At 36.5% G+C, this 12,817-nt stretch overlaps 1 protein-coding gene across 1 annotated transcript; it reads right to left on the reverse strand.

Moving 5' to 3' along the window:
• Positions 1 to 1,401: 1,401 nt before the first annotated feature.
• tmem201 (transmembrane protein 201) lies at positions 1,402 to 12,613 on the reverse strand. The gene is made up of 11 exons (XM_024293449.2): positions 12,397 to 12,613; positions 10,837 to 10,957; positions 10,549 to 10,743; positions 10,282 to 10,461; positions 9,178 to 9,542; positions 8,885 to 9,085; positions 5,240 to 5,460; positions 4,491 to 4,553; positions 4,125 to 4,409; positions 3,182 to 3,307; positions 1,402 to 2,660 (listed from the first exon to the last, which is right to left on the reverse strand). Exons 1-11 carry the CDS (start codon positions 12,513 to 12,515, stop codon positions 2,563 to 2,565), a joined length of 1,974 nt encoding a protein of 657 aa, XP_024149217.1. The 5' UTR covers positions 12,516 to 12,613; the 3' UTR covers positions 1,402 to 2,562.
• Positions 12,614 to 12,817: the final 204 nt, after the last annotated feature.

Consider the following 12,817-nt stretch of genomic DNA (forward strand, 5'->3'; position numbering starts at 1 on the left):
GTAAAGAAACTTGTGGGTTTTTTCTTTAACATTTAGTTTATCTCCAAACATGTTTTTATGGAGAGTAAAATATAAAGTTATTTAAGGTTTAATTTGATTTATTCTGGAGAAATATTCCTTCTAGTTTTTATTCATTATAATTTTTAAAAAGTTATGTTTTTAAAGTTTCACAATTTTCATTTTAGTGTGTTTAATAAATGTTTATCCTGTTCAGGCTGTGACATAAGGTGTGTTTTGGATTTTGGCCTCTGAGTGATTGAGTTTGACACCCCCGCATTAGAGGGTCTGAAGAACACAATTTAGTTGCAGAGGTCCTAAAAACTATTTCTTATATAAGTTTAGATCAGGATTTTTTTACTGGAACTTTTTCATATTTGTTTCAGTGTTACGGCTGTGGCCGTATTTGGTTTTGTTTTCTTTTTGGTAGGGTGAATTTTTGTCAGAGTGGGACTTCTTTGTGTTTTGTGGATCTTTGTTTGTGTGTTTTTCTGTTTATTTGTTTCAGGTGTGGTGCTGGAGGCGTGGCTCCCCATTGGTCAAACCTGAAGGAGGGGACCTTCAGCCCACGAGAAGGGAGCTGGGCTGCAACCTGTCTCCACTGCAGCTCAGTGAACTTCTCCACCTGTTTTAATTTGTGCACATTTTGTAGTTTCTTTGGTGTTTTGTGTTAGGTCCCACTCTGTGTTCTGTGTTTAGTGTTGGTTTAGTTTAAGTGAAGCTGTAGGGGTGAACCGCCATTTTCTTTAGTAAATGTTTTCTCATGTTTATGTTAGTCCAGGGAGGTTAGTGTTTGTCATTATTTTACTGTTTCTTTTGCAGGTAAGCTCCCTGGGTTGAGTTAGTTGGGGTTTTGTTTGTTGTTTTGGCCTTGGTTCACCCTGAAGCCTTTTGCTTCACTTTTAGTTATTATTTTGGTTATTTTGTCATGTAAATAAATTTGGTAACTTTTTATGGAGACACTTGTGTTGTGTTTTGTTACACATTTTATTTAATTTATTTTTATGTTAGGCCCCAGATCCCCTAGACAAAGTGGGGCGTAACATTCAGTTTTTGTTAAAACCCGTTGGACAGGTTATTTCTCATCTTTCATATTTCAGCCTAAACAGTCGATTTTTCTCTTAATAAATTGTGTTGCCAACTTTTTAGATGCAACTCTGCAAACAGAAGATGTGCTTTATTCTGTTTTTAAAGCGAGATGCGTCTCGTCTTTGCATTTGTCCATTCTTAAATTGGTCATTTCCGTCTTATCGTTTTTTTCTACATTTTTGTTAGTTAAGAGATTATATCTTCTCGTGCAGATAAACCAGCAGAGCTAAAACATTTAAAACATATTAGACAAATTTCACATTGACATGTACTGAAGAGATCATTGAAGATACAGTTGATTGATTGGAGTACATATATTTTACATAGGAAGTTTATTTAAAAAAAAATACACAAATCAGTGAAAATTCTAACAAAAAAAAATCCTTATATATGAATAAAAATGTAGGTTCTCTCCTTCAGAACAATTTTATTAAGCCGATATTTGAGCAAATATTAGATTTTCCTAAGGAAGGAAAAACATTTAACAGGTTCCACAAAACATCCCGTGGGAGTTCTTTACTCAAATATATGCACACTTTATTTGAGGACCACCTTATATTTTCATTTCAATAAATGTCAAAATGTACAAAACTAGTTATGCACTGCAGAAAAATAAATTAAAACTCACACCCAGCAGGTATCCCAAGAAAAAGCATAAATAAAAGGAAAACAATCGTCTGAAAGAATTTTCACTTATATCTGACAAATAAAACAACCTAAAGCAAACCCATGTACATTTTTTTAAGTTCTGCAAACAAAATAATCTTTGTGTGCTCCCACTATTAAACATTTTATACATTTAAAACTCCAGAGAAACAGTGCAAACACTATTAATGGGTACTCCAAACTTTGACAATAACTGAAGGTTTGTAAACAACATAAGTCCGCAAGCCGTTAAAACTCTGTGGGTTCTTCAGATTCTGCTATCATTAATATTTTGCATATTTTTTTCCACAGAATACAAACCAGCACATATTTGACAAGAAATTAGACAGATGTTTCCAGAAAGACAGTAGTGAAGGATCAAAAATGTGAACACGATTGACATCAAACTAGGAATGCTAACCCAAAAAGAGCCAGAAATTTCTCTTTTTTAAGTTTTTTTTCTGCAAATGAACATGGAAAAAAAAAGAAAAAAAAAAAACATCCACCTGAAGCAGCATCTTATTGCACATTTCACATTGTGGGTTTTTTAAATACCATAACTCAGAGCAGCCACGGATCTTTACAAACATGCATTCATGTGTCAAGATAACAAAACGATCAAGAAACCACACATTTAAGACGGAAACTGACAATCTCAAACACAGCTTACACCGTTTGAACCCCTTCATCACCATGGACAGGCTCATCACTGAAAACTTTTTATTTTATTGAGCACCATTGACAGTGACCTGGAGGAGGATGTTTTCTGACGCCACAGAAGGATTGATGTCCACATAGTAATAGTCCAGAGGCTCTGCACCTCCTGGTGCTTCACCTCCAGTTGTGATACATATAGAAACCAGCGAACAAGAGGTTGGAGGACAAACTTGCAAATAAAACTCCAGGCCAGATGAATCGCCTTAGAAAACCTACAAAAAAGAGAAAGATCAAATGTGAGAATGACTTAGGAAAGGACAGATGTTGAACTTTTATCATCTCCTTTGAGTCAAGTTATATTTACTGCTTTGTTTACTGGAATCGGTATTCTAACGTGGCCTTATTACTTCTAAATTAGATCAATTAATAATTTTGAAAGTAAAGCAAAATGTACAGAATCTGTTCACTTGAAAGATCGATAAAATCTTTGATTTTCTTTAGATTTCTCTTCATTCTTTACGACTGGACTCATTTTTGAATTGATATTTGAAACACGAGAGTTGAAATAAGCGTAAAAATGTTCATTTCTGTTTGAGAAAAGTTTATAAAGTGGACACCGAGTTATTTTACAGCATTAAAACAATCCTACTTTGTGGATTTCACCTATTGCGGACTACTTTTAGAACCCAGCAATAAATGAGGGAACACTAATAGAAAAAAATGGATAAAACTTGCTAAACTGAGTTACAGGTATAGCAAAAAAACATGTCGCAGCGGTCATGAGAGTAGATGCCTTTGGCTGGAGGGACGTCCTCAGGGCTTAGTGTTGTGGTTCCAACTTGACATGCAGAGGATTGTGAGGAACAGCTTCTTTTCTCTTCTTCAATCACGCTGCCGTCTCTTATGAAGGAATTAAAATCTGAGAAAACAACAACAAAAAAAGAGGCATTTCATCAACATCTACAAACTGAACCAGCACATTTACATGTGTCAAATTCCAGGCCAGCCTGCTGCTGATCCAGGTAATCAGCAGCAGGAAGGGCAGTGATTCTTAACCCATGGGGTCAAATTCGTCCGCTATGATTTTTCTTTTCTTTTTTTTTTATATTTTGGCTGCTGTTAACTGCTGCTAAAAGAAAAAAAAACTGTAAAATTCACTTTAAAAGCCCAGAAGCAAATCCTTGGGTTCTCCAGGATTACAAACCAGCAGGATGTCCTGGAGTCTGACACTGACATGATCTAAGGAGTTAAAGCGCCATCTAGTGGCTACAATGACAAAGGGAGCAGAGCATGAGATTCTTAACAGGAATCCTGTGGGAATCCTCCTTTCATAAGAAACATCAGCAGTAAAGACTCGCCGTAATATATTTCAGCAGCACTTAATTAGGGTTTGACTAGTGTCTGAACTGGTAACCAAAAAATAAAATAAAAAACCAACAAAAACTTTCAACCAAGAGTCAACCAACTTCAACCAAGTCCTGATCGGTTTTGTTTATGTGGATAAAAGAGGCTCAATAGAGAAAAAAAAAAAAAAAAAAGAATTGTTCTCATCTCTTCCCCTTCTTGTGATAATTTGAAAGATCAAAATAAAATCTGCTAGTGTGCTAATGGTAATTTTAGTGAATAAATCAAATGTATGTCCAGTTTTATTAAACATCCATGTTCCCAAAGACAGATTACAAACCAGCATCAAGTGAGTTCAGCTGTTTACTAAATGCTCCTCTTACTGTTCTCACCGTTTTGACTCTGAAGAGGAAAAGCATCGTGGGAAAAGCAGCCGCTGTAGACGGAGGACGCTGGCTCCACATGCAGATGAAACGGGGACATAGGTGGAGTCGGGAGCTGTGGCTCTGCGGAGAAAAGGCGGAGCCTCTGTCCGTTGATGTTGAGGCGAGCCGGGCTGATGAGGGGGCGGCGCTGCCGGGCAGAGCCTGAACTGGACGTAACGGACCCGGCGACGGAGGGAGTTGGAGACGGGCCGGGTGAAGACGGCTGACTCCCGGATTTCAGTGAGAAATAATCTGAGAGAAGAGTCCAACAGTTTCAATCCAAAATGAATACAGATTTAAGATAGAGTATATTATGATGAGGAATCTGAATACCTGAAGACAGCGAGTCTTTATGTAGTGAGGCTGGTCTGCTGCCGCTAAAAAGATACCCAGAATCTGAAAATGGGAGCATTTTCCAGAATTATAAATGGTTTACAAAATTTTCTTGCAAAAAATAACTTATTTTAGATCTGCCTTTGGATCACAGAGCAAAAAAACACCAGAAAGTAGAGCTGGGTTCTGCAATAAGCATGAAATATAAAATCTAACGAGACATTTTTACAGGAAAAATCTGAAGAGAGGATGAGGAGAAGAGAGCACTTCCCTTTTACAGTAGAAATGTGTTTTTAATGCAAATTGTAGATGTGTTAAAAAAAAAATTAAATGGCTTAAGTAACAAAAAAACCCTCAAACATAATTACCCATAGTTAATTCTCAATTTTAAAATTTCATTTTTGTTTTTTTAAATTATGTTTATACCTCTGAGAGAAGAAAAATACCAACTCTTGCTAATTTATTTAAAAATCAATGTATTTTTTTTTCAAGCTTTAAATAATTAAAAAATATAATTAAAAAAATTCAACCTTTGCTCAGTTTGAATCACTAATTTTATGCCTAAAGTTGTTTTTTCTACAATGTAAATTTGACATATTGATCTGAATTCAGAATCAAAGTGTAAACTTGTGGATCTAAATCAAATCTCTTCTGTAGTTGGCATGTTTTTTATGAAATGGGTGCAGCACCTATAAGAAGCCTCTGAGAAAACTCATTTCTTCAAAGTGACAGACGTCAGTCAGGGTTACCTGTCCTGCTGAGGGAGGGGATAGTTCCCAGACAAAGGGCTCTGTTGAGGCGCCCGGGCAGGGAGGAAGGCGAGGCTTTGCGGCCACGGGGGCCCTGATGGTGGTTGGTGAGCTTGAAGAGGTTAGGAGGGGGGGTTGGGATGAAGGAGTCTGTCGGGTCAGGAGTGTAAAAAACGGGCTGGCTGCTAAACGGCTGAGCTGCAGCGCGGCCTGCAAGGAATCTGCAACACAAGAGCAACGTAATGGTCCACTAGCCCAAAGCAAAGCATCAAAAGGAGGTTTGACGAGAGCAAATCAAGACTTTCATGATCGTTTAGCCTTACAGCATCAAAAGGAACACAAAGAAGCTTTAATGCTCATAAGTGCAAACAAAGACGATTTGATTTTTCACATTTGAGATATCAAACTCAAAAGCTGCTACAAACTGTAATGTAATGCTGCGAAAGCTGATTCTCTTTTCTGAATACAAAACATGCAAACATGCATTCTAAAAACAAGCAGACACCATACTTCTTTCACCAACTCTTTATTAAGTTCAATTTACAGCAAAGTATTTCTACAAAACTCTTTCCACCAAACAACAGGAGTCATTCAGCACCTAAAACACAAAGCCTGCTGGGTAAAATGGAGAGAAATCCTCTGTGAGGACAAAGCAACAGTTCTGTTGAAGCAAAAGTATGTGCATGTATTGGTCTACTGTACACACATGCAGAGGCTGACCAGCTAAACTCAGCAATACTAATTCCAGTCTACACAAAACAACATTCATAGCTTCAGATTTGATATCAGTAGGAAAACAAAGAACTAAAACCACAAGGAGCCATCAGGTTTTAAATAAACTCTAAAGAACTAATTCATGATTTGATTTCTTTTTAAATAAATGTTCATATTTTTCAACTTCAGATTTTAAAATGTTCCACTTTTGAAAACATGAATTTCACACAATCATTATTTATTAAAATTTTATTAAATCAAATCATGAACTTGTAAGTTGATATCTAATCAGTTCAGTAGTACTCTAAAACCCCCAAAGACACCGTCATGGATGTGAAAAAGCTGTTGGTTTTGACCTAATGAAGTCTGACAATCACACAGCTTACATCAATACAGAGACTATTTAGGTCAAAAGACAGGAAACAAAACAAAAAATGAAGTATTACAAGGATAAAAAGTATCTCTACTGATGGTTTGAAGCAAACACATGAGAGTAGGATTTAAAACAATGGAAAGTTGACATTTAAGTGCAGTAAAAAGTCTTAGCAAGTACTAGAAAAAATCTGTACTCTTTGTTGCAGCTGATTTACACTAAAATGTACGTCCTTATCACACAATAACAACGCATCATGTGTAAAACTATTCTTGTGCATTTTTTAGGGGGTGGGGCTAAAATTACAATATTAAACTCAGGAAAAAAAATACTGAAGCATATTACAAAATATTTGGCTAAATGTGTCAAAACCTGACTAATTGTCAGACTGTCAAGTTTTAAGTTTACCATACAAGGCAATGGTTTAAAGACTGAACTCCATCTACAAGACAGAACAGAACACACCCATTAAACACCAGTTTAGCCACTAAAAGACAAGCTAGGCACATCGTTATCACCTAATCGTTAGTAACACTGTTATGTTCGCAAAATTAACAAATACAAAATGTTAATTTCAGAATACTGAAAGCATGCGATGACAATTAGTACATGTAAAACACAAAGAACTACTAGTTATTAATTTTTTTTTTTTTAGAAACACAGTAATGAAGCGTTTCATAGATCTACAAACCACAAGAGGTTAGTAAAATAAGCACCAAACATTGTTTCTATTCATTTCAAGCACTGATAATAAAAGGCCAGTAAAACCACAAAAGCTACAAAGAATAATGAAGGCTAACGGCAACACCAGCATTGTACCTTTCATTATTTCAGTTAAATCAGCTTAAAAAACTTGTAGTTTTGACCAAAAGTACACATAAACTAACATTTCAAAAGCTTATACGTCTGATAGCTGTTTTTTAAGCTACATATTCAGTAAAAAGCCCAAAAAAACTACAGCTACGTTTGACTCCAAGAAACTTTTCAGACTGCTACAAATGCTGAAGGCAGTTCCCCCTCCTACCAAGGTCTACTCAGAAGTGCTAGTTAATATTTTTACATATCTATAAATGAGCCTCTATTACATCATCAATCTTATAAAAGTTGTATGAACTGCTTTAATTAACAACTAACTGATGAGCCTTTTCCTTGTTTCTGAGATCTGTTGAGATCAACAGAAAAAAAAGTTGTCACATAATAAATATCCCTTATTTTCCACCTTTGGAAGTAGTGAAAACAAAAATGAAGTAACAGCCAAAGATCCAGATTTGAGCCCACAAGTAATTCAGGTGGTTTGGTTGCATCTTTATGCAGACTTGAATTAACATTTGCTCATATGGTGTTAAAAACCTTGCGACTGTGGGCTTGACCACAACAGAAACTGCTTCCCAAATCATATAAGCGGTAAAATAAAATGTAATTCATAAATAGTAATAATAAAAAGATTCACAAAATGAGTGTTCGTCTTCTTTAGCTTAAAGTCATTTTTTAATTATTGCTGATTCAGTACATTCATCAGGACAACCCGTCGTCTTCCTCCTCTTATGCTGCACAAACTATCCATCAATTACCCCTGCTTTTTTCCATTAGAGTCCCGGGATGTGTCAAGACTCTGGACGGGTCACTCACAGGGCCACGAAAACAATCAAACACGTCTACAGCTACTCATGAGGGACAATTTAGAATCCAGTCTAACGCGTTTTCATGCAGTAAAAGAAAGCAGAGGTCCGTGTCCCAACAGACCTACATTCAATAACCTTTATCGACAAGGACAAATGCATAAAAAGCAGCTAACGCCTCACTCTTGCATTTATCAATGAACTGTTACTACAGTTAACAGTGCCATGAAGTTCTCTCAGGGAAGACGTTTCAAAGGTCTTCTTTGTTAGCTACTTGAAATGGAAAGACAACACAGAAGAAAAAAACACATTTTGGTTATGGGTTGTCATGTTTCACAGGTTAGTATTTCAGTTGAGTAAACAGATAACACAAATACAACACGTATTAAATAGGTAGTACATAAAAAGGTTAATACATTACGGTGTGGTGAAGGTACATGAAGTCCACTAAAGTGACTGTTTTTTTACTATAAAACGTTGCACATTTGGATTATTTGTTACTGAATTAGGATTCATTTAACACAATAAAATAGATGTTGTGTAATGGAAGTATTGGAAGAAATGTCTGACTTTCAACTATTATAAATGGCTTAGTGTTTAGTCTTGTTGACTTCATGATAGAGATGGGTATTTGGTCTGTCTTAAACAAATGACTCGATAACAATTCAATAATCAGAGAGATGAAAACAAACAAAAAACACCAGATGTTTTGGCAAAGTTCGATAACTTTCATAGGTAGTATGTTGAAAACAGTTTACTATTTTTACCTCACAGTTCTTTCCAACAGTAGTATGATAGCCATAAAAAAAAGTAAAAAAAAAAAAAAGGTATTTCTCATGATGTATTAATTGGATCTGCTGATGAACAGAAAGTACCCCAAAGCTTTTGTGTTCAAATTCCATTTAAATGTCAAAATTAAACTACAGCTCAGATTCTGACCTTCGGTATCTGCCTCGTCGTGGACCCAGCGGTCTGCGAGTCCCAGCGGCGGCAGCAAAGCTGATGAGGCAGCAGAGTGACGTGGTGACGAGCTTTGCTCTGTCCATCCAGCTCAGGGGGTTTGAAACGTAGTGCTCCAGCAGGTACAGGCACAGGACAGCAAACCACATGACAGAGGCCAGAGCATCGATTCTCCTCACCCTACAAATAAAGCACAACGATCTTAACATAAAACAGTTTGTTTTTGATTGGTATGAAACTGAAACAACACATTGGAAAAACTGGCAGCTCACCTCGCAGGTCCCGCAAGGAAGATAGCCGTGAGACACGTCAGTAGGCCGAGGGAGACGATTCCTAGTTGGTTTTCCGCTCCATATCGCCACACTAGTTTGGCGTTTTCAACGGCCTCGCCTGGAAGGAGCTCGAGAAGGCTTTGCCACACGTGCATCTCTCCACCGGCACTGCCATTGGTCGTAGATTCGTTGTGAGGTTTGGGTTTTGGAGGAACGACGCCGCCGCTTAAGGTCGGACTCTCACTGGTGGAGACAGGGGTTTCTGGCAGGTCCCAGAGTTTTGTAGTGAGCAGGAACGCACAAATCAGGAAGGCAAAGATCCGCAGGAGTATGACACCGGAGGGCGATGAGAGAAAAGGAGCGCTCTGTGGAAGAGAGGACATATCGGTGCTGTAAACAATATTTGTAAGCATACACAGTCAAACAAATTACACACAAAATGAGATTATCAATGTCAATTCTAAATGACTCATTTAGTACTGAAGGATGCACATAAAACAAGACTAAAAGACCCACTCCAATTAAATGGTGTTTTTGACCCAATCTTGTAGCTTTTTTCTCATGATGGAGGACATATATTACAAAAATTAGCTTAAAATTAGATTTTTGGGAATTTTTTAATTCAAATTGTTGTGAATCAGGAGCAGACAAAGAAACGCTGTTGGAAAGTTTGTAGCTGTGACTTAATATCTACAATCAGCAGGCCATAAGCTCCCTGCTTCGCTCAATTCTGATGCAGACAAATAGATCTGTGTACATCTTCGTTTCGGCTGGAAGCTAGCGGGAGAGCGTCTAAACCAGGGGTCCTGCAACCTTTAATAGTAATAGAGCCATTTGGGCTTGCTTTCTACAGATTCAAATTTGTATGAGCAGCCAAGTGTTGTTTTGATACTGCTGTGCATTCATTACAATGTATCTTTTAATAATAAATATGAATTATGCTTCTTTTGTAGCATAAAAAATATTGAAATATGAAAAGAAACTTGCTTTTTTTAGGTCAATATTTTCATTTAAAAGTCTACATCTGGTTGAGTACTTGAACCTTGTGTAGTTTTTAAAAAAATCGTTTTTACTTTGCTGGTTCTGTATATTGGTCGTACCAACCTTAATAAAGCCTGTCTCCGATTCGCGCGTGCGTCGAAGCTGGTGGTTCAGGAGAGCTGTGCGAAGCTGACGGTTTTGATATTTAATGTAATATTCCACTGCTGTCTTACATGGTCTGCATAACTTATACGTCTGCTCGAGGTGGTGCTTGAAGACCTCAATTTCCTCATCATAGTATTTCTAAAACAAAGAAAGACAACCTCATTAAGCATTAATCATCTTAAAAAAATATTCTGTTTTAAACTGTGAATTGACAAAAATGCTTACATCATCCCTTGGTGTATATGAGGCCAATTGCTTTATCTTTGCAGACTGGTTATTATTACACTTCCTGCATAGCAGCATCTGACAATTGACCCAATGCAGACTTCTGGGTGTCTCAGATAAAGGTTGGGTTCCAGACACACCATGATTCAGATGTTCCGTGTACTGAGCCGGAATAGGCTTGTTGTAGTCCCCATTCTGACAGGAAAAAGAAAAAAAGAAACACATTTATAAAACGTTCCATATGGTTTATGACATTCCCAGAAAAACAAAAACAACAGTAAAACTCACCTCCTGAAAGCCATTATACTGGTCACAGTTGGGACAATCCCAGCAGTTCCTGTTTCCATAAGGCACCACTGTGTTTTGGTTGCAGAACCAGCAGTTTACATTTGCATAGGTGGGCGTCTTCCTGCAGGTAAGGTCAAATATGTTTTTAGGGGCAAATTTAACCAAACTTGTGGACAAAGGTTTTCCCTCTGTTGCATCAAAAAAAAGAAAATGTTAAGTCACATATTCAAATATCACCAATAGACCTTTAAGAGAGACACAAAAAAACCCCAAAATAAATATATTTTTTCCATCAATGAACACTGTGGAAATTGTACAAATAAAATAATACAAGTATTAAGGCATATTATTTGATCAAGACAAACACTGAGGCCGTTTCAAAAATATCAAAACAAAAAAAAAAGAAAAAAAAACTCATCAAGTGTAGCAAATTACATTTTCTTTTATTTAGCACTTCTACATAATACATACAGGTATATATATAATATATATGTATGTACAGGTCCTCCACTGAAAGCATCTTCAGGGTACTGTCTGAACGTTTTGCTTAATTGTTATCCAAAAATGTTCATTAGAAAAATAACACCAAGTTAACACCAAGTTTGGGATAAAAGTTGTTTTGATCAGATAACATGGGGTTGTAAGGCTTGAAAAGGAGCTTGACAGTGAATTTTCACTAGATCCCTGAGAAAAACACAGTTAACTACCTCTCAGAAAAACTAGAGATCATGCAAGTCAATTTCTTTCATAATTAAACAGCAAAATACTAATTAGTTACAACTTTTGCTACATTAGTTGCCATTCTCCTTGAGGCAGTATTTTGCAAACATTGTATTTTGTGTTTAATTTTTAAAGAATTTAACGATTTTCTAAAATGTAAGACTAATATGGAATACAATTTACCTTTAACTAATGATTCCCTTCATCATTTAATTTTATACTTCTATAACATGCTTAAATATGGTTGAATGCGTGCAAAGCCACATCAACTAACTCTTTAGAAATGCATAGTTTTGAGAAAAAAAGTGATGTAATTGAACAGCGTGAATTGCAAATTAGAGTACATAACAGCATGCATTGTGTATAATAAAAGTCTGTATGTTTGTAGAACATTGCTGAGTATGTCAGTCTTTTGTAAGACGTTAAAAGTGGAATAATTTGAAGGATAAATCTGTTGATATTGACAAATTATTTCACTACCATTCAATATGCATGAGGGATAGACAACAACAAAACAGTTTTCCATACACATAAGTGTCCTGCAATTGTAAGAAAATCGCTTAAGATGCACCGAATCACAATTTTTGTAAAGAATTTCTATGTTTACAAATAAAAGCTAAGCCAATTTCACATGGAAAACTGTTAGCAATGAAGCTAGCAAAGTTAGCACTTCGGCTAGCGTTTTTTGACGTACACCTATTGCAAATAATACATTCAATTAATGCACCTTCTTACGTCGACAAATGAATGTCAAACATTCCTTCATAAGAAAATGAAACTTTATTGTAGAACCAAGTGCTAACAATGCTAGCATGCCCGTCGACGTGATTGCAATTTTACCTTGTGGCAATTTTGTATATTAAAGCACCTCCTACGATAAAAGCCGTAGCTCCAACTCCGCCATACATTAACTCCGGATGTTCTGACAAAAACCTATTAAACGTCTCCATGTTTACCATCACAAATTGTGGAGATTAAACTGTTGGTGAGAGCACGACTAGAGCGCGCGCACGCTGTAAGAGGAAATGCCTCTTTGTTGTTCACGCCCTGTAACGGAAGCGGATGTTACGTCACAATTGAATGAGTTTTTAGAATTTATTAATTTTTGTAAGTTTCTTAGTGTTTCTTCATGAGAATATTTTATTGTATTTCCAAATAATTTTGTATGTATATATTTTAGCTATATTCCAGTAGAGAACGTTTGACGAAAGCACTTACTTTTCATTTGGCGGGTGATTTTTCTGACTTCCGGTTAACCCAA

Source organism: Oryzias melastigma, linkage group LG7, assembly GCF_002922805.2.
Source record: "Oryzias melastigma strain HK-1 linkage group LG7, ASM292280v2, whole genome shotgun sequence".
Classification (NCBI taxonomy): domain Eukaryota; kingdom Metazoa; phylum Chordata; class Actinopteri; order Beloniformes; family Adrianichthyidae; genus Oryzias; species Oryzias melastigma.

What these genes read in the sequence shown, in the direction of transcription:
- tmem201 (XM_024293449.2), bottom strand. Translation starts at nt 12,515, where the DNA reads ATGGTAAACATGGAGACGTTTAATAGGTTTTTGTCAGAACATCCGGAG. An exon ending in TCCTCTTCAGAGTCAAAACG is followed by an intron (nt 3,308 to 4,124) that starts GTGAGAACAGTA and finishes TTGTTTTCTCAG; the next exon opens with ATTTTAATTCCTTCATAAGA. An exon ending in GGACGTCCCTCCAGCCAAAG is followed by an intron (nt 2,661 to 3,181) that starts GCATCTACTCTC and finishes TCTTTTTTGTAG; the next exon opens with GTTTTCTAAGGCGATTCATC.